The 25657-nt window shown below is 45.7% G+C and overlaps 1 protein-coding gene across 11 annotated transcripts; it reads right to left on the reverse strand.

The window, feature by feature from the left end:
* Positions 1-106: 106 nt before the first annotated feature.
* On the reverse strand, positions 107-23507 carry FAM160A2 (family with sequence similarity 160 member A2). Of its 11 annotated transcripts, none has more exons than XM_032853302.1 (12): positions 23398-23507; positions 12987-13315; positions 12216-12854; positions 11703-11861; positions 11427-11513; positions 11052-11219; positions 7568-7647; positions 7212-7375; positions 5993-6772; positions 3391-3569; positions 3071-3233; positions 107-636 (listed from the first exon to the last, which is right to left on the reverse strand). In XM_032853302.1, the coding sequence occupies exons 2-12, from the start codon at positions 13122-13124 to the stop codon at positions 275-277; spliced, it is 2919 nt and encodes a 972-aa protein (XP_032709193.1). In that variant the 5' UTR covers positions 13125-13315; positions 23398-23507; the 3' UTR covers positions 107-274. The 11 variants fall into 11 exon arrangements, with proteins under 11 accessions (XP_032709193.1, XP_032709196.1, XP_032709191.1 ...); XM_032853305.1 differs by having other exon boundaries at positions 6575-6772; positions 7170-7375; XM_032853300.1 differs by having other exon boundaries at positions 7170-7375.
* Positions 23508-25657: the final 2150 nt, after the last annotated feature.

Raw genomic sequence — 25657 nt, forward strand, 5'->3', positions numbered from 1 at the left:
TTGGCACCAATGTCCTCACAAGAGACAAAGTACCCCTGACCTCCCCATTTATGTACAACCTTCCTGGGGCCACAGCCCAGAAAAAAGGGTGGGAAAGAAGAATGAGCACAGAATAGAGATTTCCCTTTTATACATATTGCAACAAGTTCTCCATAAAACATTCATTGGAAATAAATTAAAAAGTCCTCTTGCCACTGCCTCCAAACATAAAAAGGAGCCTATAACCCGGCCCCAGCCCAGGCCATGTGAGGCCCTGATTGTCCATGGAAGAAAGTTAAGGATTGAGGGGCCCGAAGCCTGAGACAGGAGGGCCAGATCCCTCCTCTGAAGTATCCAACAAGAAAGGCGAGGTGACAGCATGGGCTTGGGAGATGGCAGCCAATTCCTTGAGAAACTCAGGGAAAATGACTGCACAGTAGACCGCATTCTTGACTCGCAGAGCCTCACCTTGGCGCTCTGGGGCCCCACCCCGAGGGGGCAGAACCGGAGTTGAAGCCCCAGGGGAGCCCCCACCTAGGCCAAGTCCTGCGCCGTCTCTCCCAGGCTGAAGAACCAACTGTGCCGCCTGCCGGGCCCTGGTTGGACTGTGTGCATGCCGCAGGAGCAACTCCCCCAAGGACGGCCTCCGGCTCTTCACTGGGAATAAATGGGTATTGGGGATTGTGAAGGTGCTGGGGTCAGGCACACACTCTCGGTCTGAGAGAGATGCCCCCCTCCCTGGGTTCACGAACATCTCAACTATGACTCTAAAACCAAAATGCTGCCTGCCCAGCCTTCTTCCCTCTATCCAGCCTCCCCACCCAGTCAACCATCACCCTCAGCCTTCTCAGTCAGTCAACACTTCAGCTACTTCATTCCCATCCAAGACCTTCTCCATGCCCTCTCACCCTGAGGGACTCTCTTACTACTCCTCCCTTTCCAACTGTTATTCTACTACCACTAAGCTGTCTCCTCAGTCCCTAACACACCCTTACATTATGCTCCTACACTGGAGCCAACCACTTCCACCTTCCCTCTGCCTGTCTATAACACATGACCCACATCCCCTGCTCCTTCCACACCCACAGGGCCATATATGCAACAACAATTCATGGGCTTTACCACATGTCCCATACCCTACTACCCTTCCAAAATCTGTTCTCCTGTGCCACCACTCCGCCTACCACCAGTCCCTCTCTTATATCCACCAAAGCCATCCTTTTACTTCACATCAGCTTAGACAACTTCACATGGCCAGAAAACTTTACCTCAGCTTAGACTCAAATGAACCATTTAAAATATTGCCTTCTCTCTACTAATGTTCTTCCTCGATTACTGGTTCTGGATCTTTGCACAATATGTAGGGCCTAGACTCTAGGGATCTAGAGTCTATATCATGCTATGGTTCTCATTCTCTGTCTCAAACACTGGCTACAGAAATATGCTACACAGATTTACTAAATATGGCATTCAGAACCCTTCACAACCAGGCTCACATGCCCCTTCCAACCCTTTCTCCAAACTCTTTACACCCTCCCCTGCTTTTGTACCCACACCTATCTGTTCTTCCTGAAAACTTCAACCCTCTTTTCATGCTTCTGTAGCCCTCTATGCCTTAATTTTACTCTCCCCACTGTTTTCATTAGCCCCTTGGCCTAATCTCATTATCCCCACCCCCTGAGAAACCTCCTCTGATTTGCCCCCCACTGACTTCCCATTTCGCCACCTTTATCACACTGTATTGTAATAACTTGTGCACATGTCTTCCATCTCATAGAGAAATCTATGAGCTCAAGGGCTCAATCCCTTATTTACCTCCACAGTGAACCAGGACCACAACTATGGAAATAAGACACAGTCACAGTGCTGTACCATGAGGAAATCATGCTAAGGAACATCAGCTGTAAAATAACCATTATGGTACTGTCTTCCCAACTCATATCTCTCAAGATCTTCCATCTCACCCTGCTCTCTTGCTTTTAGCACATTATTTTGCCTCCTACTTTGATTAGCAAATAAAGGACTTCAATTCCTGACCTTCCCCTCTACACCTCACAAATCCATGGATACAATCACTTCCTCCTATCATAACTCCAGGATACGTATCATTTGCCTTCAGGGGCAGGGAACCTTTTCCTATCCAAAGTTAATTCTGACCTGGTGCACTACATTCACCACCTTTGGGACTTTGCTTTTTCAGTAATGACACTTCTATATTCACTCTCTAGACTATCAGCTCTTAGAAAGCAGTGGTCTCATCTTGTAACTCCCTGAGTCTCCTGTACCAAAGACAATGGCCAACACACAGAGCAAGTACACAGACACTTACTAATGGAAGCTCTAATTTAAAGCTGCATGGTCATATTTAACTCTACCTTCTTCCCTGCACCCCACAACCATTCATCAAACTCTGCCAATACTTCCTTCCCATTTCTACCTTATCCAATTCCTCCTTTCTTTTTCCACTATTCTAATTCAAGCCTTGCTGGTCATAGCTACACTCCATTTTCTCCTGGCTCCAATTCACCTAGCACATGAACTAACATGCTTATCTCTCCGCTTTCATATCTAAGAACACCCAAAGGGTTCTCACTGCCTGAAAGATCACAACTTCTACCCAGCCCAACTTCTCATCTGAGCACCTACGGCTCTGGCCAATTCTTTCCAGCCTTATTAACAAACAATTTCACCACCTTCTAAATGCCCTGCTCCAACTTAATAGTTCATATGGTCCCCTAGAGAAAAGAATAAAGCCATCCCACTCCTTGGCCTACGCAAAGACCATGTCAAATATCTCTCAAGGATTATGTCAAATACCATGTCCTTTCCCAATACCTCAACCTAGAGACTACTCTGTCCCCTTGCCTATCCTCAACTCCTAGAATAATTTTTGCTGGTGCTGCTGATTTGGCTCTGAGTGGATATAACTGTATTTTATCCTCTGACTAGAGCCAAACAACAAACATGGAGACTCAATTTTCTGCAACTTCATGGCACAAGACTCCACCCTTAATAAAAGCTCAATTAACCTGGACTAATTAGCTGTCTAGGGAAGACAGGGAAAGGGGTGGAGTGGTGGGGTAGTCCTCACCTAAGGGATCAGAGCGGCGGGGGGCAGGTCCTGCTGCAGGGCCTTCAGCCCAGTCCAACTTGCCACGGGCAATGAGGTACTTCTTGGCTTTGGATAGCAGTGCTGGGAAGTCCTCCTGGGAGGCCGCAAAGCTCTCAATTTTATTCTTCACAGAACCCAGCACCTATGAAGCATAACTTCATGATATTTCTGTGTGGCTCTAGACTGAGAGTCCTTCCTAGTCCCACTGGGCCTGTTCCCAGCCCCCCCAGGGCCACTCCAGCTGCGGGCCTGGCCCACCACGGAGCCTGGACGCACCCATGCATGCATGCATCGCACACCTGCAGCAGGGACTTGACACTGGGCTGGAAGACCATGTTGGTGTTGAGCAGGAAAGAGCGGAGCAGGGGCTGGGGGTGACAGGCCAGCTGGGCCACCAGCCCCGTCAGCAGGAAGTTGACATAGACGGAGTTCTGCAGCATGTTCTCGAGTTTGGCAAAGAGCACAGCCATGAAGGGGCCTGGGAGAGGTGGGTACAAGGATACAAGGCCTGAACACAATGCACATCGCACTCATTCCTCCCAAAACCAAGAGACACACCCCCCACCATGCCACTAGGTGAAAATTATTTGTATGTCAATCTCCGGGTATATGTTTAAGCATCCTGTGATCACCTGCTCTGGAAGAGATGAAATGGCAGACACCAGATGGACCCACAGGAGTCCAGATGCCAGCTTTACACACACTTAAGATGAAGAGCCAGATCATAGATTCTGGAGTCAGACAGACCTGGTTTAAAATTCCAGCTTTATCTTTTACTAGTTAAGTATTGGATGAACCAAAATTCTCCAAGCATAGTTTCCTACTTGGCAAAATAAAATATACCCACCTCATAGGATTATTAAAAGGATCAAAAAGATACTGCTATAAAGCAGTCAGCCAAAGATCAAACAAATTGTAAGTATTCAGTAATAACTATAAGCTACATAACATCTCTTGGTTTTTTAAAAAGCTTCACCCAGGAGACACAAAAAAGAACAAGCAAGAAGGTGATTGGAACCAAAAGAAGAATCGGGTTACACAAAAAACAGAGGATAACACTACACCTGGGTCAGAAGAAACCAAGAATGAACTGTAGCAAAGGCAAAGGTGCCTACACAGGCCAACTTCAAGATAGAAGAGAAATCTCTGGAAGCCAAAGAAGAAATCAGCTCTGTTCAGGAACCAGGAACCAAGAAGGCAGAAGAGAATTTACAGAAAAAAGAGATTAGTTCAGAGCCAGAGAAAATTGATTGAGGGCAGACGCTTTGCTGGGTGAGAGGATAACAGAAAGGATGAAAACAATCTACCAGGTCTCAACTGAGCCAGATCACCAAGCATGAGGACTCTAGAACCACCACAGTCTATCTGACCAGGGGTCTGTGAGGGAAACAGATTATACCTAAGAACTGCACTATGAACTAAGGAGAACAACGAAAGCAAAGAGGCAGTGAATCCTGAAAAACATTCTCCACTCCAGATGCACATGAGTAGCCTTAGCTCCATAAACCCTAGTTTAACAGGGTTCCTAAGATAACCACATAACTTTGTCCTACTGTTTCTCTTATTTCCTGAGACTCTCTTGCAAGAGAAAATTCAAAAATCTCAGATGAGTTTACAAAGAAGAAAAGGGATACAGCTTCAATTAATGCTTCAAGAATGTGGTAAAACTGCATACCACCTTCTAGTGGTATTAAGCAGGAAGGAGCAAAGCCTAAACAAATGGAAAGCCATTTTCTGTAGTCTGCAAGTGGGAGCTATCAGGACTCTAGAGCAGAAGCCTTGGTTCTGTGCAAGCAGCATACCCCAGGCCAGTAAGGACATGGACTGATCAAGGCACGATAACTTGACTGCGAACAACCAAAAGATGGGTAGATACCTTGGTCAACTTTTATCTGCCATGCACTCAAGAGATGATGATCCTAGTAAAAAGCTAAAATGTGCTGAGTTCTCCCAATGCAGCAGCATCACAGTAAGTGGTTTAAATGCATCAGTAACATGAACAGACACTATTTCAAGGTGTGTCCAGTCCAAAGCACTACACTGCTTCTCAGAGGTGGTTTTTTGCTCCCTACAGGAAGGGGAGTAAGGATAAGAACCAGGATTGGTAGAGCTGGCTCTCAAACAAAAACCAAAGAGGACTTAACTGGTCAGGTCAGGTCTAGCTCCAGGCCCTTTGGAAAGACCAAAGAACTCAACTGGAGCACTCAGGGCCACACTTTTGTCCTTTGCCCTCCAAGACATATTTCACGCTATCTGTTTTAGTCCTTACTACTAACCGTAAGACTAGAAGAAAGTTTTAGTGGGTAGTCATAGCAACCAACAAGGCCCAAGGAGAGAAAACAAGAAAATCCTGAAATTGAGTCCTTCTCTGAGGAGACTGGGAGAAGAAAGAAGGCCAGGGTAGAGTAAGGGAAGAACACCAGAAGGGCTGATCCTGGGCTACAGAAAAGTTGACAAGAGACCCAACACCCAGACAAATATACAGGTGGGAACAGCATGGCTTACAGGTGCCTCACATAGAGGATAGCAGGTATGTCCTCCATATGTATTGTTCAGATATATTGCTGTGATTCACCAGGAAACACCAAACACAGAACACCCTGATCACAATCCCAGAAAAAGGCCAGACTAGGGAAAAGGAGGAACATGCACATAGGACAGACATACAAGGCTCAGACATAAATCAATACTCAAATCAGCACAAGCATGGAAGATGTACAGACAGACACAGAGACATTAAGTACAACATGGTATGTGTCTGGAAGGGACCCAAGCAAAATGGATGAGGAGCTGGGCAAGTACACAGAAATGACATGGCCAAGAAATCTCAGATATTAGCACAAACATGTCAAGTGCATGCAAAGAGTATAAAAAGGAGAAGGCCTAGGCTAAGTAGCTTACCAGTGAAGGGCTGGCTTGGCAGCTGGTTGAGAGTCCGCAAAGGGCTGCTGAGGAAGGGGCCAGGAGGCTCAGGGGGACAGGTGAAGCTCTCATAGGCCTCCTCCTCCTCAAAAGGTAGTGGAGGCTCTAGCAAGGGTTCTGAGCCAGACCCCCCATTGCTCAATGCCACTTCCAGTTCCCGGAGCTCCTGCCCAAAGCCCTCTAGTCCTGCCATGCCCTCGGAGGTGCCCTCTGGCAGTTCCCCAGCTCCCTCCTCTGGTACCCGACGAACCTTCTTGGCCCCCTCAGGCCATGGTCCTGGCACCCCATTGACCTGGGGAGGGGGCAGGAGGCCAGGGCCCTCCCCTGAACTCCCAGCAAGCCCCCCACTCCCCAGCTCTTCATCCTCCCCTTCCCCCACAATGTCCCTGTCCTCCTCAGGCAGTAGGCTGCGTTTCTTAGTCCGGGAGCCAACAGGACTGGGCTCAGGAGGGGGCCGCTCGCCATCATACGGGGCAGACCAGGTACGGCAGGCTCGGACACACCGGTCCACACCACGACGTGCCTCACGCAGATACTCCAGGTAATTGTCTTCCAGCTCACCAGGCTCCTCCACAGGGCTGGGCCTTCGGCCAGGGCTGGAGGCTGGGGATGCAGCAAGCCCTGGTGAGCGAGGGGCTGGAACTGGGGATTCCGAGCCACCCAGACTCTGCTGTCGCAGGAACAGGGCCAGACGAGATGGTGTGGAGGGCCGGGGCACTGTCACCACAGAAGAGGAGTCAACACTTGGGCTTCCAGGGCCTACAGAGGGAAAAAACATAAGAGGGATCAAAGAGACAGAGGGCTAAGAGGAAGGATAAGACACCTACAGAGACTGATAGAGAAGACAGTAAAGCAACAAAGACATGTGATCTATTCAGGCAGCTGATTCTCCACCCTCCTAATTAAGCTTTTCAGCATCCACCACCTCCTCTCACCACCCATAACACCAAAGAAACAATGGAAAATAGAAACAATACAGGACTGGGATGAAAAAGAGCAACTTTGCTCAGAAGCTACATTTCTTTGGTGGAGTTAAGGATCCACCCTGCAAGACCCCTCATCTACCACCGCAAAGACGGAATGCCACTCATGGCCACCCTTCTCCGCACACCCTAGCCCCACCTTCTTGCTAGGCTTTTCAGAACCCAGGCCATACCCGTGGTGTCCTCCCTTCTCCCTGCCTCTCTGCTAGGCCCACCTCGTGCCCATGAGGCATGCTCTGGATGGGGTGGGCTAGGGGCATGATGCCGACAACAGCGGGGGATTAGGGAGAGAAACTTGTCTGCCGCTCGTCCATATAGGTCCACATCACGTACAGCTGGCTTCTGGCTCAGCATCACATGGTTACATGGGACAAGATACCTGGGAAAGACAGCAGAAAAAGGACACAGGATAGATCAGGAAGGACAGGACCTGGGAGAACATCAAGCCAATGAAACTATATGACTAAGCCAGGAAACACATGAGCAACCCCAATACAACCCAATGCCCAGCAGTGCATAAGGCCTAGAGGGTTCAGGATCAGCCATCCCTCAGCCCTGTCCCCACAGGTACCTGAGAACCAGCTGCAGCAGGACATCCTCACAACTGAGGTTCAGTAGGGTCCTGAAGAGACTCAGAGAGACCATGCAGAGCTGGGGAGGTGGGGGAGGAGGGAGGGAGTCACCATAAGAGCTCTCTACCCTCCAAGATGTTTACCAAATGGGAACCCCCCAGCCCCAGGCCCAACCAACCACTCCTAGAGTAACAATGTGCACAGGGCCTGGCATATAATAATCATTCAATTATTAAATAAATGCTCATATGATCTTTATAGGCAAGACTTCACTGTTCACAGATAGGAATGAACCATATGTCAGATTCTGTATTTCTACAGACCACACACATGTCAGCAGACTCTCTGGCTATGGAATGAGTACCCATGAAGAGAGACCCCAAGAAATATTGGGACTGAGTGAATGACTACCAGGAGCCAACAGCAATATGATAACTGAGTAAATGCCTGTCAGTAGAGACCACAGCCGAGGCCAAGCAGAAGCCAAAGGGAACCTGGAAGAATCCCAGCTGCGAAGTAGGTGGGGCTGTGAACAAGGAATCTGAGTCACCTCTCCAATACTGGTGTATCTCTCAGAAGGTAGAAGAAAGAGAAACTCAAGCACAGCTGACAGGAAAAGGAAAAAATAGGTGGGTCCAGAATAGAGGGAACCATTTGTTTTAGAAAATAAGAAGGTGGTTCTTCTCTGGCTAGGTGAAGAGAGGGGAAGAGTATAGATGTGTGTAAGCACTCCCTCAAAATCCTCCTCCAAATCCCCACAGCACTTTCTCTCTACTTCCCTCATGGCAAGTATACCTGGAGCTCCCTGAAGACCAACTACTGGGTCTTAGGCCAGGACACCGCTGCGCAGTCTAGGTGCTCATCAGTTACTAAATGACTGTGGGAGCATTAAAAGTCAACTGTAGCAGGAAAGAGATGAGAGAGCAGTTCACATTTTGGACAGTGAAAACGTTCAGATTTACCCTGACCATTTTAACTAGCAAAGGAAACATTCACACTCATGGTAGGTAGAAAAATGGCCCCCCGAAGATGCCCAGGTCCTAAATAGAATCTGTATTTTTACCTTACATGACAAAAGGTACTTTGTAGATATGATTATGGAATCTGAGATGGGAAGAATAGCCTGGATTATCCAGGTGGGCCCAATCAAATCACATGAGTCCTTAAAAACAGAGAACCTTTTCCAGCTGAGTCAGAAAGAAGGAGGAGAAGAAATCTGAAGCATGAGAGAAACCTGATTCACCACTGATGGCTTTGAGGATGGAAGGGAGCCATGAAACAAGGAATTTGGTTGGCCTCAGAATCTGGGAATGGTCCTCTGCTGACAGCTGACAAGAAAACAGGAATCTCAGTCCCACATCATAGTATGATGTACAGAACTGCAAGATAATAAATCCATGTTGTTTTAAGCACTACACTTGTGGTAATTTGCTATGACAGTAATAGGAAATTAAAACAGATAGCCAGGGTACACAGACTGATAAGCTAGCATGATTCACTTTAAGCCACAAAAGACAAGCTTAAAGAAGTTCGAAGTCAGGACAACTGATTCATGCCTAAAAAGGCCAAGCAACGGAAAGGAAAGCAATTACACATTTAACACAGACATCCTGAAATCAGAAGCATTCTGGTTCCTCCAAGAAGCAGGAACCAGGAAGAAATAGCCCAAGAACCTGAAGGCCCTTGAGACCAGAGGACCAAATGCAAGACTAATAGAAACAAATGCTAAAGACGAAAGAAAATGAGAGAGAATCAAAGAAGTGAGGATAATACTAAGATGAAAGGAAGACAGAGCCTCGCATAGGGAAAAAAAAAAAAAAAATCAACCTCAAGAAGAAAATCAATGGTCCCAAAACACGAACAGGACATCCCATTGGGTTAAAGATATAAGGCCATGGTCTAACTTTAGCAGAACGAGAAATAAACCTTTTTTGGTATCTTTATAAAATTAAAGTTTTGACTCCTATCCCTTATTGATTTTTACCAGTAATACTTAATCCATGCATGTATCATAATTACTTGATTCATATGCCCTATGTATTATAATTCAAGAGAGCTAAGGCAGAGCCTAGAATATGTTGTCGTTGTTGCCATTTTCAAATTCTGAAGTGTTCACCTGGTTTAGAAACACTGGTCTCATCAGAGTCAGTGTGAAATATCTCATCCATACCCTTAATTATTCAGATACCCTTCAAACACCCTTAGTTATTCTATACCCTTCAGTTATTCATAGCTCTTCCAAAACCTCACCTACCACAAGGCTGACTACAGATATCTCAAGGTATCTCAATTATCTTGAACAGTTTTCCATAACATTTAGTAATCCAAGAACTTCTTTTTTAAACATATGGACCTAAGGAACTTCAATTATTTATAATAAGAAGGAAACAAAAATGGTTGCGGAGCCAAATAAATGCCATAAAATCCATGACTAAACAAATAGCTTTATTCCCCTAGAAAGACTTTGGGTCTTTATTATATAGAAACTACTTACTCCTATTTCATATATTGGTTAAAATCCAAACTTCTTACCATGGTCTCCAAGGCCATGCATGATCTGAATCTTACCTACCTCTCAACTTTCATCTCATTTCCTTCTCCCTCTTGCTCACATCACCTCCATTCATACTGGTCTTTCATTTCCTCAAATACATTCAGCTCACCCCCATCTCATATCCTTTGCATGTTGTTCCCTCTGCCCAGACTCTTCCTCCACTTGTTCTTCAATAGGCAAACTCCCTCATGACGTTTAGGTCTCAGCTCAATGCCACCTCCTCAGCAAGGTTTCTGACCACCCTATTATTTCCTAAGCACGCTGTTTAGTTTTTTCATAACAATGACCACAATTTTCAATTATTCTATTAATGGGTTTGTGTGTCTATAAAGGAAGCTCCATGAAGTCAGCAACCATGTCTATCCTGTTTACCGTTTATCCTTAGTACGAGAAAACAGTAAGGCATGTAGCGAACATTCAGTATAAATGTTCAGGAAAAAGGAATGTTTAAGTCGGTAGGTGGACAGAATAGGTGCTCTGAGTTATAGCGGTTCAAATGCAGCAAATCCAAAGGGGAGAAAAACTAAGCATACCAGTAGCAGCAGGATCACCTATCAAAGCAGACACAAAACATGGAGAAGTGATCTCGAGTTACCCACAGCAGGCCACAGAACAACACACAGCTAAAGAGAACCTCACGCCAAAGCTACAAGTATAGCACAATGGCAAAACCTCTAGTCATGATGAGCAGCCAGTTATCCAGAAAAAGTAACCGTGTTCTAGATTCATATATTACAAAAGCAAGGCAGTAGATTAAAATCTATACCCAATATGATAAAAAGTTTAATACTGGAAAGTAAATGCCACCTAACTTTGAAGTGATTACTGGAGACAAAGGCCAAAGAAGGGCAGGCACACCCTCCCAGAACAAAGGTCAGAGAGAGAAGATGGCTCACCCAGGTAAGCCAGGACAGAGGTAGGGGCCATACCCGGGAGTTGCTGCCAATACGGGCAACGAGGGTGTCAAGGATGGTGTGGGTGTCATGCCGGTGTAACAGCAGGAATCGCAGGAAGGTACGGAGCAAAGCAGGCTCTGAGATACTCCGCAGGAAAAGTTCCAGATAGGCGGTACTGGCAATCATCTCCTCCACAGAGGTCTGGACGAAGGGAAGGGAAAATTTGGAAATTTAGTGCTTCCCTGTACGTATACTGAGTTATTTTCCCTGAGTTCTAAGGAAGAAGCAGGAACAGACATGGAAAAAGGGAGGAGCACCCTGCCCACCACCTCCCCTATTAGTTCTGGCATTTAGGTCACCACCCCTCAGCCTAATACCCTGATTTGCCTTGCCACCCATAACTCTCACCTTGTGCAAGGCAGGGCCCATGACAGGCACCAGAAACCCATTATGGATATAATCAACTAGCTGCGTCTGCACCAAAGGGTGAGCCACCTGTAGGGGTACAAGAGAGAGAGGGAGGAGCAATGTGAGGTGGCCACTGTATGGAAGGGAATAGAATGGTACAAACAGGCATCCCACCCCCAAGATGGCAGAAGAGCAGAATTCTAGGGAATATGCCCCCTTCCCCCTTATCTCCCCAGAATGACCAAAGACCAGACCTCCTGGGAACCCCAGTCCCACCTGAATGACTGCATTGCAGAATTCTAGGGAACTCATGAACAGCGCAAGGGCTGGCACGCCCAGCCAGTCTTCCCGTCGCAGGCAGTGCCAATCATCCCCCGGAACCTCAATCTTTCGGGGCAGTGAGGAGTACAGGGCACTCAGCCCTGTGGCCAGCACCTGGGGGCCATCCCCAAGGACAGGTTACCAAAAGCTCAGACAATATAAAAAAAGGGGAGCAGAGGAGTAAGTAACCCAGAGTTTTGACAGGAATAGGGGAAAGAGCTATTCCCAAATCAGATATTTAGTTACCAAATGTGCCAGGACATCACCTGGGAACACTGGCCCATGAAGAGCCTTAGTACTGGTGCTATCCACCTAAGCCCATGTTTCATTCCCACCCCAACTTCAGGTACTTCTTTCAAACCTAGGGGCTACTACCTAAAGGAGAAGACCCCATACATAGCCCCTCCACATCTTTTGGATACAACGTCTACAAACCATAGCCCACCCCCCATTCCAGGAGGTGCTGACCGGGCAGAAATAAGAGTGATCTGCAATGTAGCGGCCCACAGTGGGACTCCCAGCCGACAGAGCCATCAGCAGGAGTAGGGAGTCACGAGCCTGCTGGCCCAGCGTGCCCTCTCGATGGACGAAAGGAACGAGGCGAGAAAAGAGGAGAAGACGGGGGGCAGCTCCAGGCTCAGGAGGTGGCTGTAGGAAGAACTCGAGCAATGAAGGCTCCCGGGCCAGACACACACACAGCTGGCTGAGAAGTAGCACCAGGCCTTCATCCAGTGCTGGGCTACTGGGCACAGGACGGCCACAGGCATCCAGCAAGGTCAGCAGAGCCTCACGAACTGGACCATGTCGCAACAGTGGCTGGCGAGCTTCACTCACTAGCATCTCAAACAGCTTCAGTTGTTCAGCTCGCCGTTCCTCAACCCCATCCCCAAGCTCATCCCACTGAAGCTGCCACGCCAACACACGGGTTAGCAGGTCCTCACGCAGAGCAAACTCCAGCAAGGGCCCAGGGGCCGTAGGGGCTGAGGGGACGGCACGATCTTCTACCAGCAGTGTCAACATCTGGTACGTGTGGTTGCGCACAGCACTGAGATCATCCACACCCCCAGGAGCTGCCCGAGGGCCTTGCCGCTCCAGGATACGAACCACCTGAAGAAACAGGAGAGAAGACTGCAGGAATCTTAGATGAAATAATGACTAAATGGGATGGTGAGAGTACACAGTAGGTTGGAAGAACTCAGGCAGCCAGTAAATCAGGCCACTTGGCATAGAATCTCCTACCTGGGACCAGTGATTTTTGAAGACCATGAGGCAGGTCTCAGGATCAGCCACGACAGGGGTCTGCATACTGGCCCCCTGAGGTACACGGTGCCCAGGGCCCCGGGAGGCCAGTCTGCTCAGCCAGTTCATCCTCTCCATGAGGCAGGCTGGGCAAGGCCAGCGGCCAGAGGGCCACTCTCCAAGAATCTGCCAGCTGGAGGCTTTCTCCACTTGTGTCTCTAGTCTGCTTCATCCGGTCTGCAGGAGCCAGTAGCTGGCCATGGAGCCAAAAGATACACCAGGCTGGAGTAGTGAGTTCAGAGATCACTGCCTAGTCCCGACTGGCAAATCTAATTCAAAGATAGAGAAGGAAGAGATCAACAGGAGTTTGCCTCTCCCCATTCCCCAAAAGAACCCAGAGCCACCAATCCACTGAAAATTCCATGCACACACACACACCATATCAACTTAAATGTAATGTGTTTAAAAGAGAACTCATTTCTACCATCAAACCTGTTCCTCCTCCAGCCTTCTCCATCTCAAGAAATGATAACAACATTCACCTACATGCTCAGACCAAAAACTTGGGCATCATCCTTATTTATTTTCGTTAATTCCAATATCCAATTCATCAGCAAACCCTATCACCTCTACCCTCAAACATGTCTTACTATTGTAATAACTTCCAGTCTGGTCTCCATGCTTCAGTCTTGCCTCCCGCCCTCCTCCCCTGACAGGTATTTCGTTTTAGTTTAGTTTAGTTTAGTTTAGTTAGTTAGTAGGCTCCATGCGCAGTTTGGAGCCCAATGTGGGGCTTGAACTCACAATCCTGAGATCAAGACCTGAGGTGAGATCAAGAGTCAATGCTTAACTGACTGAGCTGAGTCACAGAGTATTTGTAAAACCCTAATTATGTTACATCTCACCTCTGCTGAATACCTTTCAAAGATTTCCCATCACACTAGCAATAATCCAAATCCCTTACCTTGGCCTCTAGGGCACTATATGATCTAATTTGCATTAACATCCTACCATCCTCGTCCTCACGTTTGATTTACTCATACAGGTCTTCCTGAATAATCTCTATTCCCTCTGCCTGGAGTAATCTTCCCCTGATCTTCACTTTCTTCCCATCACTCCACTCTTTTTGAATGCCATCTCCTCAGAGAAACCTTACTTAATTATATCTTAAAAGCACATCTTCCCACCTTCACTCTCTAGCTTCCTAATCTTACTTTCTTCTTAGCAGGCTTCAGCACCTAAAGATATTTATTTACTTATTTATTTATCTAGCTTTCCCACCAGAATGCAACCTCACTGAGGGCTAGGTTTATCTATTTTATTTACTGCTGTATCCCTAGTACCAGAGCATTACCTAGGAATTCAGTAAATATCTGAATGCATGAATGCTTAAGTGAATGAATGAATGAATGAACAAATGAATGAATAAACAAACAAACAAATGAATGATCAAGAGACCCAGTCTTGAGGTGCCTGGGTGGCTCAGTCAGTGAAGCATCTGCCCTTGGCTCAGGTCATGATTGGGGTCCTAAGATTGAGCCCCACACTGGGTTCCCTAATCATCGGGGAATCTGCTTCTCCCCCACCTTTCACTTCTCTTCCTCTCCCTCTGCACCTTTCTCTCAGTGTGTGCTCTATCTCGTTCAAATAAATAAATAAAATCTTGAAAGAAAGAAAGAAAAAAAAAGAAACCCAGTCTTGGGGTGCCTGACTGGCTCAGTCAGTAGAGCATGGAACTCTTCCATCCACACTGGGAGGTCCACATTGGGAGGTTCACACTGGGTGTAGAGATTACTTTAAAAAAAAAATGAAAAAAAAAAAGAAAAGGAAAAAGAAAAGAAAGAAAAGAAACCAGGTCTCAATCTGACTCCAGACACCTGGGACTACTGAGGAAGAAATTTTTTTTCTACCAATCACCGGCCCTCCCTAGAAGCCCACCCAATAGGAAATAATCCAACAGACCCTTAACTACCTGAATACACACATAAGAGGTGGAAATTCAGAGCAAACCAAAAGAGCAGAACAATTTTCATTCCAGCAAAGAACACAGGGACACATTCCCATATACACACATATACCCCAATCCTGCCAGATTTTTACAACACTCACTCCTGGGGACATGACATGACACCCTCAGTAAAGAAAGGGGAGAAGTACTAAAACAGCCGTTGGCCTAGACCATAGCTCACAGCAACTTCTCTATCGTACCCCTCACCCCTCAGCAGTATTATCTCTGACAAGTAAAAAAATTTCAGAGGAAAGGTGTGGTTCAGTTGTCCTTCCTCTTTAAGTTCAACAAAGGCTGAAGGAACCCAGAGACCTGGCACCAGCCCCACACTTTGCCCTCGGGTTACATTAACATCTTTCCCTTCCACCCAGATACTCTCTCTCACCATTACCAACTCACAACTAAAGGAAGGTAGCAACTAGGCTTAAGGAAACCCAGAGAACAGAAGAGACAGTCTTATAAAAAAGGGCCTGGCCAATACACTGAACATTAGGCTGGGCTCACTCACTGATTAACTCAAGTACATCCATACTGATAAAGTACTAAGTACTCTGCTAAGTAATCAATGGAAATATGAAGACAGAAAAAAACATTTGGGTGGGGAGCATAAATAAAAACTCCAATGAATATTATAAACAGAGGTACTTACAAAAGAGTTACAGAGACATGAAAGAAAGCAACTAATTCTGCCTGAGAGATTATAACAGGATTCCAGAAAAGAGGTGATGTCTGACTTAACTCTTTAGCAATAAGATACTGGCCACAAAGAGAGTAGAGGGAAAGGCCTTCGCATTAAAAACAGTATGTATAAAAATATGGCACTGTGAAAAAACATGACAAATTTGAAAATCAGTTCCAAGTTTGGGGTGGCCTAATCACAGACTACTTAGAGAAGAAAGAAACATTATTGAGTTGGAGGGTAAATATGGATGAAGAGTATCATTATCACTGAGTATCACGCTAACAAGTTTAGGTTTTGTCTATTGACACCCTGGAAACAAAGGAGGTTTTTAGACAAGAAAATGACAAGATCAAATTTGCTTTTAAAAAAGATGTCAGATAAATTATCATATGATGTTTCTGATATGAGGAATTTGGAGGGGTTGGGAAGGAAAAAATGAACAAGATGGGATCGGGAGGGAGACAAACCATAAGAGACTCTTAATCTCACAAAACAAACTGAGGGGTTGGGGGGGTTGGGATAGGATGGTTGGGTTAGGGACATTGGGGAGGGTATGTGCTATGGTGAATGCTGTGAAATGTGTAAGCCTGATGATTCACAGATCTGTACTCCTGGGGCAAATAATACGTTATATGTTAATTAAAAAAAAAAGAGAGATGTCAGATAGCCGTGTAAGGTGGAGCAGAGAGAGGCAGACGATAGACAAAGTAAGGTGGTAAGAGCAAAATTAGAAAAGATAAATCTGAGATTCACCTTCATCTTAGCATGTCCCAGGTGATAATGAAATTATTTACAGCTATAATATCTCTGCCAATAATAGCAAGCTATTTCAAAAGGGACCATATCATTCATTCTTCTTTGCAATTACAGTGCCAACACAGTGCCTGGCTTTCAAAAATGCTTGTGGAACTGAATGCTAAATTTAAAATAATTATAGCTAACATATATTAAGCACTTACTACATGCCAGGCTCTACTCTAAGCACTATTTGCAGTAGCTCATTCAAACCTCATAAAAACCCTAGATGTACTAGTATCTCCATTTTACACATGAAAAAATCAAAACCTACAAAGACTAAATATACTGTCAAAGTTAACCAGCTGGTAAGTAGCAAGACTGGGATGCAAATGCAGATAATCTGCATCCACTTAACTTGAAGTAACAAGACCTGACAAATGGATGGAGGATAATTGAAGACTCTACCACATATAGGAGATTCAGTAAAAGATAATGCCATTAACAGGTGAGAAACGCATAACAAAGGTGTTTTAGAAAAGAGGATAAATAAACTTTGTTGAGCTTTGAGATATGTTAAGCTTTGAGACATCTATAGGATATCAGAAAGCAAAGAGAAACATTATACTTGAGCTCAAGAGTGAAATCAAGACTAGAGATATATATCCAGGAATCAACAACTTATAGGTGGTAGATGAAGCTATGGAGATGGATGAAATCTCCAAAGAGAACAGCAGATCTTGCAAGGAGCTGAGAGTGACATCCTGGGGAAAACCAGAAATTAGGAAAGCAAGGAAGTATCTTTGAGGACTGTGAAGGGAGCCAGAAATGGAAGGAAAAAACAAGAAATAATGATAATCTAGAAATCAAGGAAAGGAAGTTTCAAGAAAGTAGAGATCGCCAAAATATACAGTTTACAGACAGACTAAATAGAATGAATGTTAAAAATGATCAGTCGGTTTTAGCAATCAAGTTTTAGATAAACTTAGGGAATTAAGTAGTTAAAGAATAACTAAGAGCTAAAGTAGTGTAAGATGCAATACAGGAAAGTCAGTGACAAAGGGAAGGATGAAAATAGGGCAACAGCTTAAAGAAGCTAGGAGGGGTGGGAGGTGAGGAGTCAAGAGAAAGAGTTTTTATCCTTTGGTGTTGTTTTATTTTAGGACGGAGAGCCACAAGTATGTCTGTCAAATGAGGAAAAGTATGAAGAAAGTAACACGTTGTGGACAAATAAGATGGGGATAACTGACAGACAAATAAGATATAGGACCACTCTGAGAAACTGAGGTATTCCACTTTCTCTGAGAAAGGAGGAAAACAGTAACAAAGGATGGGTGCCAGTTCAGGAAAATCTGAAATCTGAGGGCACCTGGGTGGCTCAGTGGGTTAAAGCCTCTGCCTTTGGCTCAGGTCATGATCCCAGTTCTTGGGATTAAGCCGCAAATCCAGTTCTCTGCTCAGCAGGGAGCCTGCTTCCTCCTCTCTCTCTCGTTCTCTCTCTGCCTGCCTCTCTGCCTACTTGTGGTCTGTCTGTCAAATAAATAAATAATAATAAAAAAACTTTAAGAAAAAAAAATCTGAAATCTGAAATGGGGAAGCTAGTATCCATCACCACCCACCAACCACCTAATCCTCCCACACTCACTCGCCCAAGAGAATGGGGGCGGTGAAGAAGAGAAGAAGTGAGAGGGGGTAGAGCCACAGAACGGATGCTCAGTCTTTCACACAAGGTTTCCTATAAACCATCAGATAGTCCTACACCCTCCAAGTCCTTAAGCATGGGCTGTGGAAAGCAAAGCCAACAGTCGAGAATACTGGTAAGAAAGGTCCCATTTTATGAGCTCTCTCACTGCTAGAAGCCCTGGGAGACTCCATCCCCCTTGTTTGTTTCCTTAAACTCTGCCCATGCCTTTGTAAATATAATCCCTTTATAAGATTCTTCCCAAACTAAATGTGTGCGATCTGCCCTCTGTAAGGACCCTAACTGGTACAAGAGCATTACTGGTTACAGAATGCTTTCTCAATCATATCTCATTTGAGGACTGAAAATAAACAGAAGCCCTAAGGTCAAGAGTAACACAAAGTAGTAGGTAAAACAGGAGCTCTGGTTTGAATCTCAGTCCACCAATTTCCAGCTGTGTGACCTTAAATAAATCACTTCATACGTGGGAGCCTCAGTGTCCTTATCTATAAATTCCTGATGAAATAAGTATTGTTACTGTTTTAAAAATTAAATAAAATAATCTGCATAGCATGCCAGGCATACAAAGCAGTCTCTCTGTATGACATTTTCCTTTCTCCCTTCCTTCTTCTGATCTTATCTGACCAGGATATCCTTACCTCTGAGAAGAGATCTAACCTGCTCTGACACATCCATCCCTACCACCCCACATTCATAATCTAGTGAGCTGAGGAAGGGCAAAGCATCCAGTCTCAGCAAAATAAAACCTTACTTAACATGTCCAAAACTGAACTCCCTTCAGCTCTTAGAACTCAATTTCAAAGATTAACAACCAACTCCTACTTTGACTGCAACTGGGGTGCCCACTTCTGCTTCCCTACTTGACCAACAAAGGGCACTTCTCTCAGACCCAAGAAGGATAGCCTCCAGGACCTTTCTTCATCCCCTCATCTTCAACTCTTCTCAAAGACCAAAGAGAAGAACCACGCTGAAATCAGGGTCTCAGAACACAAAAGCTAACACTTAACCTGGGCCTCCTTCACATACAGCAAAAACAAAAGAAGACCATAGCTTGGCGTTCCTGTCACCTACTTAAGACTCTCTCATTCCCTCTTAACTGAGCAAAGTTCAAAACAAGACAAAGAGAATAACAAGACAAAGAGAATGGAATCACCACCTTATTACTGCACCCTTTCGTCTCAATGCAAAGTCTAGAAAAAAGAGTAGACCTCTCTTCCTAGATGTAAGTTCAGGCTCAGCCACAGGGGAAAAGAGGGAAGGAAGAGCTGATCTTTCAGACCCACAAACAGCCAAGGTCAGTCACTCACCTTATAGCACAAAATACAGCCTTATAGGCACATTCAGCAAGGGTGTCCACCAACCTCAGAATAGCAGGCACAGGGCAGGAAGTGGCTCAGCCTCCCTTATGAACCTTTGCCCTGGGAGAGGCAAGACAGGGAGGGAGCTGAGAGCAGGGATACACCTACAATATCCACAGCAGACAGGGAGAGACCAAAATGACCTTTCAAGAAGCCTACTACACTAGAGCTCAGCTTACACATATCCTCCCTGCTTGTCCATCCCTCAGCCTACATGTATAAGACAAATGGGCTATCAATGCATGATCCCAACTCACTCCCTCCCCTCTCCCCAAGAACTTCTGCTTCTTGCAGGGAAGCTCGCCTGACTTCAGCACAGCCTTTACATAACCTCTATCACGGTGATTCCCCTTTACAGCAGTGAATCTCCATGTCACACACAGTTCTTTCTCCACCCCTCTTGGGAGATGATGACAAAGAAGATGTCAAAAAGAAGAGGAGAGAATGAACTATCCTAAAGAACAAGGGAAGTTCACTGGGCAGAGAAGAAAAAGTATTCTTAGCAAGGGAGACAGCTATTACAAAGATCTCAAGGCCCAAAAAAGTAACATGTTTGTTAGGGAACTGTGAACAATTTATTCAAGCTAGAACACAAAGTAAGGAGTAGCAGGCAATGAGGCTGGAGAGGTGAGTTGAGGCCAAATGATGCCATATTAAGGAATTTGGATGTTGTCCTACAGAACACAAAGAGCCAAAAGTTTTTAAGCAGAGAGGAGCTCCATGATTACATTTGTATTTTTAGAAAGATCATTCTAGGGACAGACTAGAAAAGAGCAAGTCTGAAGGCAGGAGACTGTTGGGGGGTAGGGGGATCCAGATAAGAGATTAGAAGAAGTAAACTAAAACTTTAACAGTTAAGAAGTAGCCATGGAAATGGAGAGGAAAATACTTTAGAGGGAAATATATTGATTTTAGTGAGTGATTAAATGCAGGGGATGAAGAAGCAGAAAGATTGAAGAGGACACTGAAGTCCTTGCCGGAACTGAGACAGGGCATGTGATACAAGGGCATGCTCTCAGAGCAAAGGCACTGAGTGCTATTTTGGATATATAAATCTGTAATACCTGTGCAGATATATGGTAGACCACAGAACATGTATGACACAGGGAGAGACTATATCCCCATGATATGCTTTTGTATTTCACACTCTCTCTCTAAACTAAAATTATCTTTTCATGTATCTACCTCTCCCAACCTGACTGAGAATTCCTTGAGACCTCAGAGGACCATGTCTTGTTTACTTTGTTATCTCATAAAATGTAAGCCTCACAAGGACAGACTACATACTGAAAAAGCATGAGCTGAATGAATAAATGAATTAATATATGAATGAATGAACTTGCTCTCCCAGCACTAAGCAGAGTGCCTGGTGCATAGCAGATGCAGAATAAACAGTTACACACAGCACTCCAAACATGTTTCTACCTCGACATCACCACCCTCATTTAGGTTACTTCTTCTCAGATCTATCACTGGGCTGTATGTCTAAGTCAAAATCCATTTTACTCACTGCACTATTTCAACAGAGTTCAGTATAGCTTACCAAACCCAGTGCTTTCTCCAGAACACCTGAGAATCTGGACAGTCCCTAAGAACACTCTGATGACTTGTCTCATCCCACCACTAACACAATGTGATCCAGGTATTATGTATACCTGTTCCCATGTCATTGCCACAATATTAAACAGAACCCTCATCTCTATGTCATCCTCAAAGTCCCTTTAATCTCTTTTGGAACCACACTAATTGCAAATCATAAAAAATGCTTTTTGCCAGTATAATGTCCTCTGAATCATCACAACTTTTCCCATACCTAACATGCCTTTTAGTCAACATGGCTTTCACTCTGCTACAAACCTTCTTCCTCCAAGTCACCCACTCTCAGGAAACCAAATTGGGTTCAGCTTTGCCACTTTACCATACGTGACCTCTGGTTCATAAGTTCGAATCATCTTCTACAACATAAGAATTCCTGCCCGTGCCTACTGCACAAAGTATGTAAACCCAGGGAAAAGTGTGATTGAATGAACGCTGTTCAAATTTCAGAAATTATCTAGAATTAGGCCTTCTCAACCATAATAACAACAACCACCCATCATCACTCTAAATTTCTCCATTTCGGGAACCAGTAAAAATAATTTCTAAAGAATTTTAAAAATAGGCTTGTTACTTCTTATTTTGGCAAATAAGACCATTTCTTTAAAACCCACCATCTACTGTCATTGTTTCATCAGTCAGCACTTTAACACTAAAAGAGTAATCTAAGAATGAACTTATCTTTATGAAAAATTCATGTTTCATATGTTCTCTTTCTCGCCCTCCTCCTTGGACGGATGAAATCTTTATCGTGGACTGGCACTATCCTTGGCCCAGTGTTTAGGAATCACTGCTCTAAACCCTGTTATGACACGTGTCGGTTATACAGGGTTCTGCCCATCAGGGTAGGTGGTCAAGGGTTCCATCAGCATGAAAATATATGGCCTCCAGAGCAAAGCAATGAAAACATACCATAGGTCAGAACAGTTGGTCCCGAGGCTGAGACTCTAGAACAGAATGGCAACCTGTACTTGGACTGCCCCTAATTCTCAAGAAAACAATCTAGATAGGAAAGGCTTAAATCTCCCTGAGGCTAGGGAAGGTATCTGGGCCCTGTGATAGACAGTCACTAGAGAAGAAAATTTAGTGGTGGGAAAGTGAAGTGTCCACCACTAGACCAGCTGTCTAGAACTTTTAAAATGTTCATGTAGTATGGGTTGGCAGGGAGAAAGGGATCTGTAAAATACTAATAAAGTGAACACAAAAATGTGTCATGGACGGAGGAATGAGTGCAAAGGGATAGGAGTGCAAAGGGGGGAGTAGAATATTCAGTATCTTGAAAGTGGTGATGGCTTCACAGATGTAAACATATGGCAACACTCATGCACATTTTAAATATGAGCAGTTTATTGTATATTAACTTACCTCAAAACGGTAGGATTTTTTTTTTAACTGAAAGAAACTGAGAGCAAAGCCATTCTGTTTGAGCCTAAATATAGTGTTGTATGTAACAAACCATGTGACTTTCATGAAAGTAGAATTAGCAACTGAAAATGGTTAGTCCAATTTAGATGACAACCATCAGAGCCCCACAGCTAAACAAAGTGAGGAGCAGCAGAGGAGTAAGGTTGCCCAGAAGCAGGTGGAGAGAAAACAAACATAGGCTGTCGGGCCAAAAAACTCTAGGTGAGAAAGGCCATCTCCAAGTTTGGAGCCCCGAAGAGGAACCTGAGAAACCGCAGTTTCAGTGAGTACTCTGGTTAAAAACTAAGCCTCAAAAATGATTTTCATTATCATAGTTATTACTGCCCATGACGCCTTCGTTTTTCTGTTCTCCTAAAGCCAAGTGCACAACACTTTCACCCAAGCTGTCCTACTCGGTCCGAGACTAGGTAGGACACTGGGCAGGACAGTCCATCGAAGTAGGCTCCAGAACCAACCTCAACCTTATCCAAGCTTCACAATCCTCATTCCTTCCCTCATGCCCTAGCTTCAACTCCTTCACCCATTTCCCACCAGCCTGCATGATCCCGCCTTTGCCCTTTACTGTCCCCTCCTCGCAAAGGCCGTACCCCCTCACTCTGGTCTCAGGGTTGCCCTCACCCCTGCCCACAGGTGCCTCAGCCCCTCACTAAACCATGTTCACAAGTCCCTTTCCTTTGGCCCCTGGAAAAGCATCCCTAGCCCTTCTTCTTGACCAGCTCCTCACTTGCCCGTTCACCCTTAGGCTCTTACGCTACTCCCCTACCTTAACCACTCACACTCGGCCCCTCACCACATGCCGGCCCCTCACGCTGTACCCTCTCAACCAGCAGAGTCACCAAATCCGGTGCCGTTATTTCCCAGTCCCTCGGCCCCTCACACGCCTCTCCGGGCCCTGCGACTCATACTTGCCGTTCACTCACAGAACCCCGACCCTGACCAGGCCCGATCGCCGCAGCCGTGCTAGGTGAGCTCAGGCAGCCGCCATCGCTCCTCAGGCGCACTAGCCGCGCCCCGCCCCGCGCCACACGCAACCCGCGCCCCCGCGCACCCCACGTAACCGCCCAGCGACGCACCGCTGGGCAGTGGCGTGCCAGCTCATTGGCTGGACCCGGCCAGAGCCGGAGCGTCGTGCTTGTTTCCTGGCAACGACCGAGCCCCGGGGCGGGGTCGCGGACAGCATTTCGAGCGTGGAGTACCGCCTCTTCTCCGGGTCCCGCCTCTTCGCCCTGTAAACCCCGCCCCTCCGAAGGACTCCAGCGTGTCATAGGGAACGACTTCTGGGGAGGCGGAGGACCATAGGGCGGGGGCGGAGCCGGAGGAGAAAAGGTCGAACCAGAGGGCAGAAGGCGGGACCTAAGGAGGGACGGGACTTTAAGAGGCAGGGAAAGGCCAGGAGCGGTGCTTCGGAGAGAGAGCCAAGGGGGAGGAGACTAGCGTGGAGGGGCGGGGCCGATGGTCCCGGGAGGTGGTTGGGGTGGGAGAGTGATCTGGACGAGACCGAGCTAGCACGAAGGGTAGGTCTGGGGGGAGGAGTCAGTAGGTACGAGGGGCCTGTGGAGAAGCTGAGCCTAAGAGAAGGCTGACTGCAAACAGACTGGGTCATTTTGCCCCATCTGCGCGCATGGCTTGGACTGTACTCAGCCGATGACCGCCCCTTCCTAGCTACCCCACCACCTGCTGCCCCGTATTCCTCCTTGGACACGTCTTGTTCAGTCACTCAAGGAACATGGAACAAGCACCTCCACACCGGGCAGGATTCCAGCCAAATCAATTAGAACCCATATCTGCCCTGCAAGACCTCAGCCCTTAAGCCAGACAATTGCAATATAGTGTAATCATTGCCATCGAGGAGGAGCACTTAGCATGGCTTGTGAGATGAACGGAAAGAAGGGCAAAGGGGCTTAGGGAAGTCTTCAGGAGTAAATGATGTCTGAGCAGAGAAACAAGCAAGAGTATAGGAAACTAAGAGAAATGAAAGTTTCAGGCCAGGTCTGTGGCTTAGTTCAAAGTATTGTACCAATGTTAATTCCCAATGTTAATCATCGTACTCTGGTTATGTAAGATGATAACAAGGGAACATGGCTAAGAAGTTTCCGGGAGCTTTCTGTACATTTTCCGCAACTTTCTGTAAGCCTGAAATTCATTTAAAATAAAAAGTATTTTAAAAGAAAAAGAAATTGGGGCACCTGGGTGGCTCGGTCGTTAAGCATCTGCCTTCAGCTCAAGTCGTGATCCCAAAGTGGTGGGATGAAGCCCCGCCTCAGGCTCCCTGCTCAGCCGGAAGCCTGACTCTTCCTGTCCCACTCCTCCTGTTTGTGTTCCCTCTCTTGCTGTCTCTCTCTCTCTCTTTCTCTCTCTCTCTCAAATAAATAAATAAGTAAATAAATAAATCTTTAAAAAAGAAAAAGAAATGGAAGTTTCAGCCTGAAGGATCAGCCCATACTAAGGTAAGAAAGAATGAACAACAGGTGGGGAGGAGCGTTGGGAACTACAATCAGTACAGCACGTCTGGGGCCTGGGCAACATGCAGAAGAAACAATGAGCAATGAGTCTGAAGACATGAACAGAGGTCAGGAACTGGGGATTTGTATGCCAAGTGAAGGAGTTTAGATTTTATCCTTGGGATAACAGAGAACTATGAAGAATTTTATACATGGTCAAATTAGTAAGGCCCAAACTGAAGTAGTAAAGTTACAGAGAAATGGGCATGTGGACATGAAGGTAGGGCACCAGGACTTGATGACAAGATGCATACGAAAGGAAAATAAAAGGATTAAAAACTGATGCTTAGTTTATATAAGTTCATTCACAGGCAAAATTCAACTACGGTATTGGAAGTCAGGCTAGTGATTACACTTGGAAAAGCAATGACTGGAAGGGGGCAGAGTGAGTGCTGGTTCATGTGAGTGCTGGTTACATGGATGTGTTCACTTTATGAAATTCATCAAGCTGTATACTTAGGAAATGTGCACTTTTTTATATATATGTTTGTTCTGGGTACTATGCTGCATAACACATCATCCCAAACTTAGTAGCGTAAAAAAAAATGACCGTTTCTTTATGCTCACAGATTCTGGAAATTCAACCAACCCATAGCAAGAATGGTGTATCTCTAGTCCACGATGCCTGGGGCCTCATATAAGACACCTGAATGCGTGGGGGGTC

This window comes from Lontra canadensis, unplaced genomic scaffold (assembly GCF_010015895.1).
Source record: "Lontra canadensis isolate GAN:19392208 unplaced genomic scaffold, GSC_riverotter_1.0 scaffold7, whole genome shotgun sequence".
Taxonomy (NCBI): Eukaryota; Metazoa; Chordata; class Mammalia; order Carnivora; family Mustelidae; genus Lontra; species Lontra canadensis.

Bases quoted from the DNA above. Each gene is read 5' to 3' on its own strand.
- FAM160A2 (XM_032853295.1), bottom strand. From the start codon at position 13,124: ATGGAGAGGATGAACTGGCTGAGCAGACTGGCCTCCCGGGGCCCTGGG. The intron at 7,648-11,018 runs GTGAGCCATCTT...CCACCTCCCCAG, and splicing joins CTCTGTCCTGGCTTACCTGG to CTCTGCATGGTCTCTCTGAG. The intron at 3,570-5,992 runs GTAAGCTACTTA...CACCTCTCCCAG, and splicing joins GCCAAGCCAGCCCTTCACTG to GCCCCTTCATGGCTGTGCTC.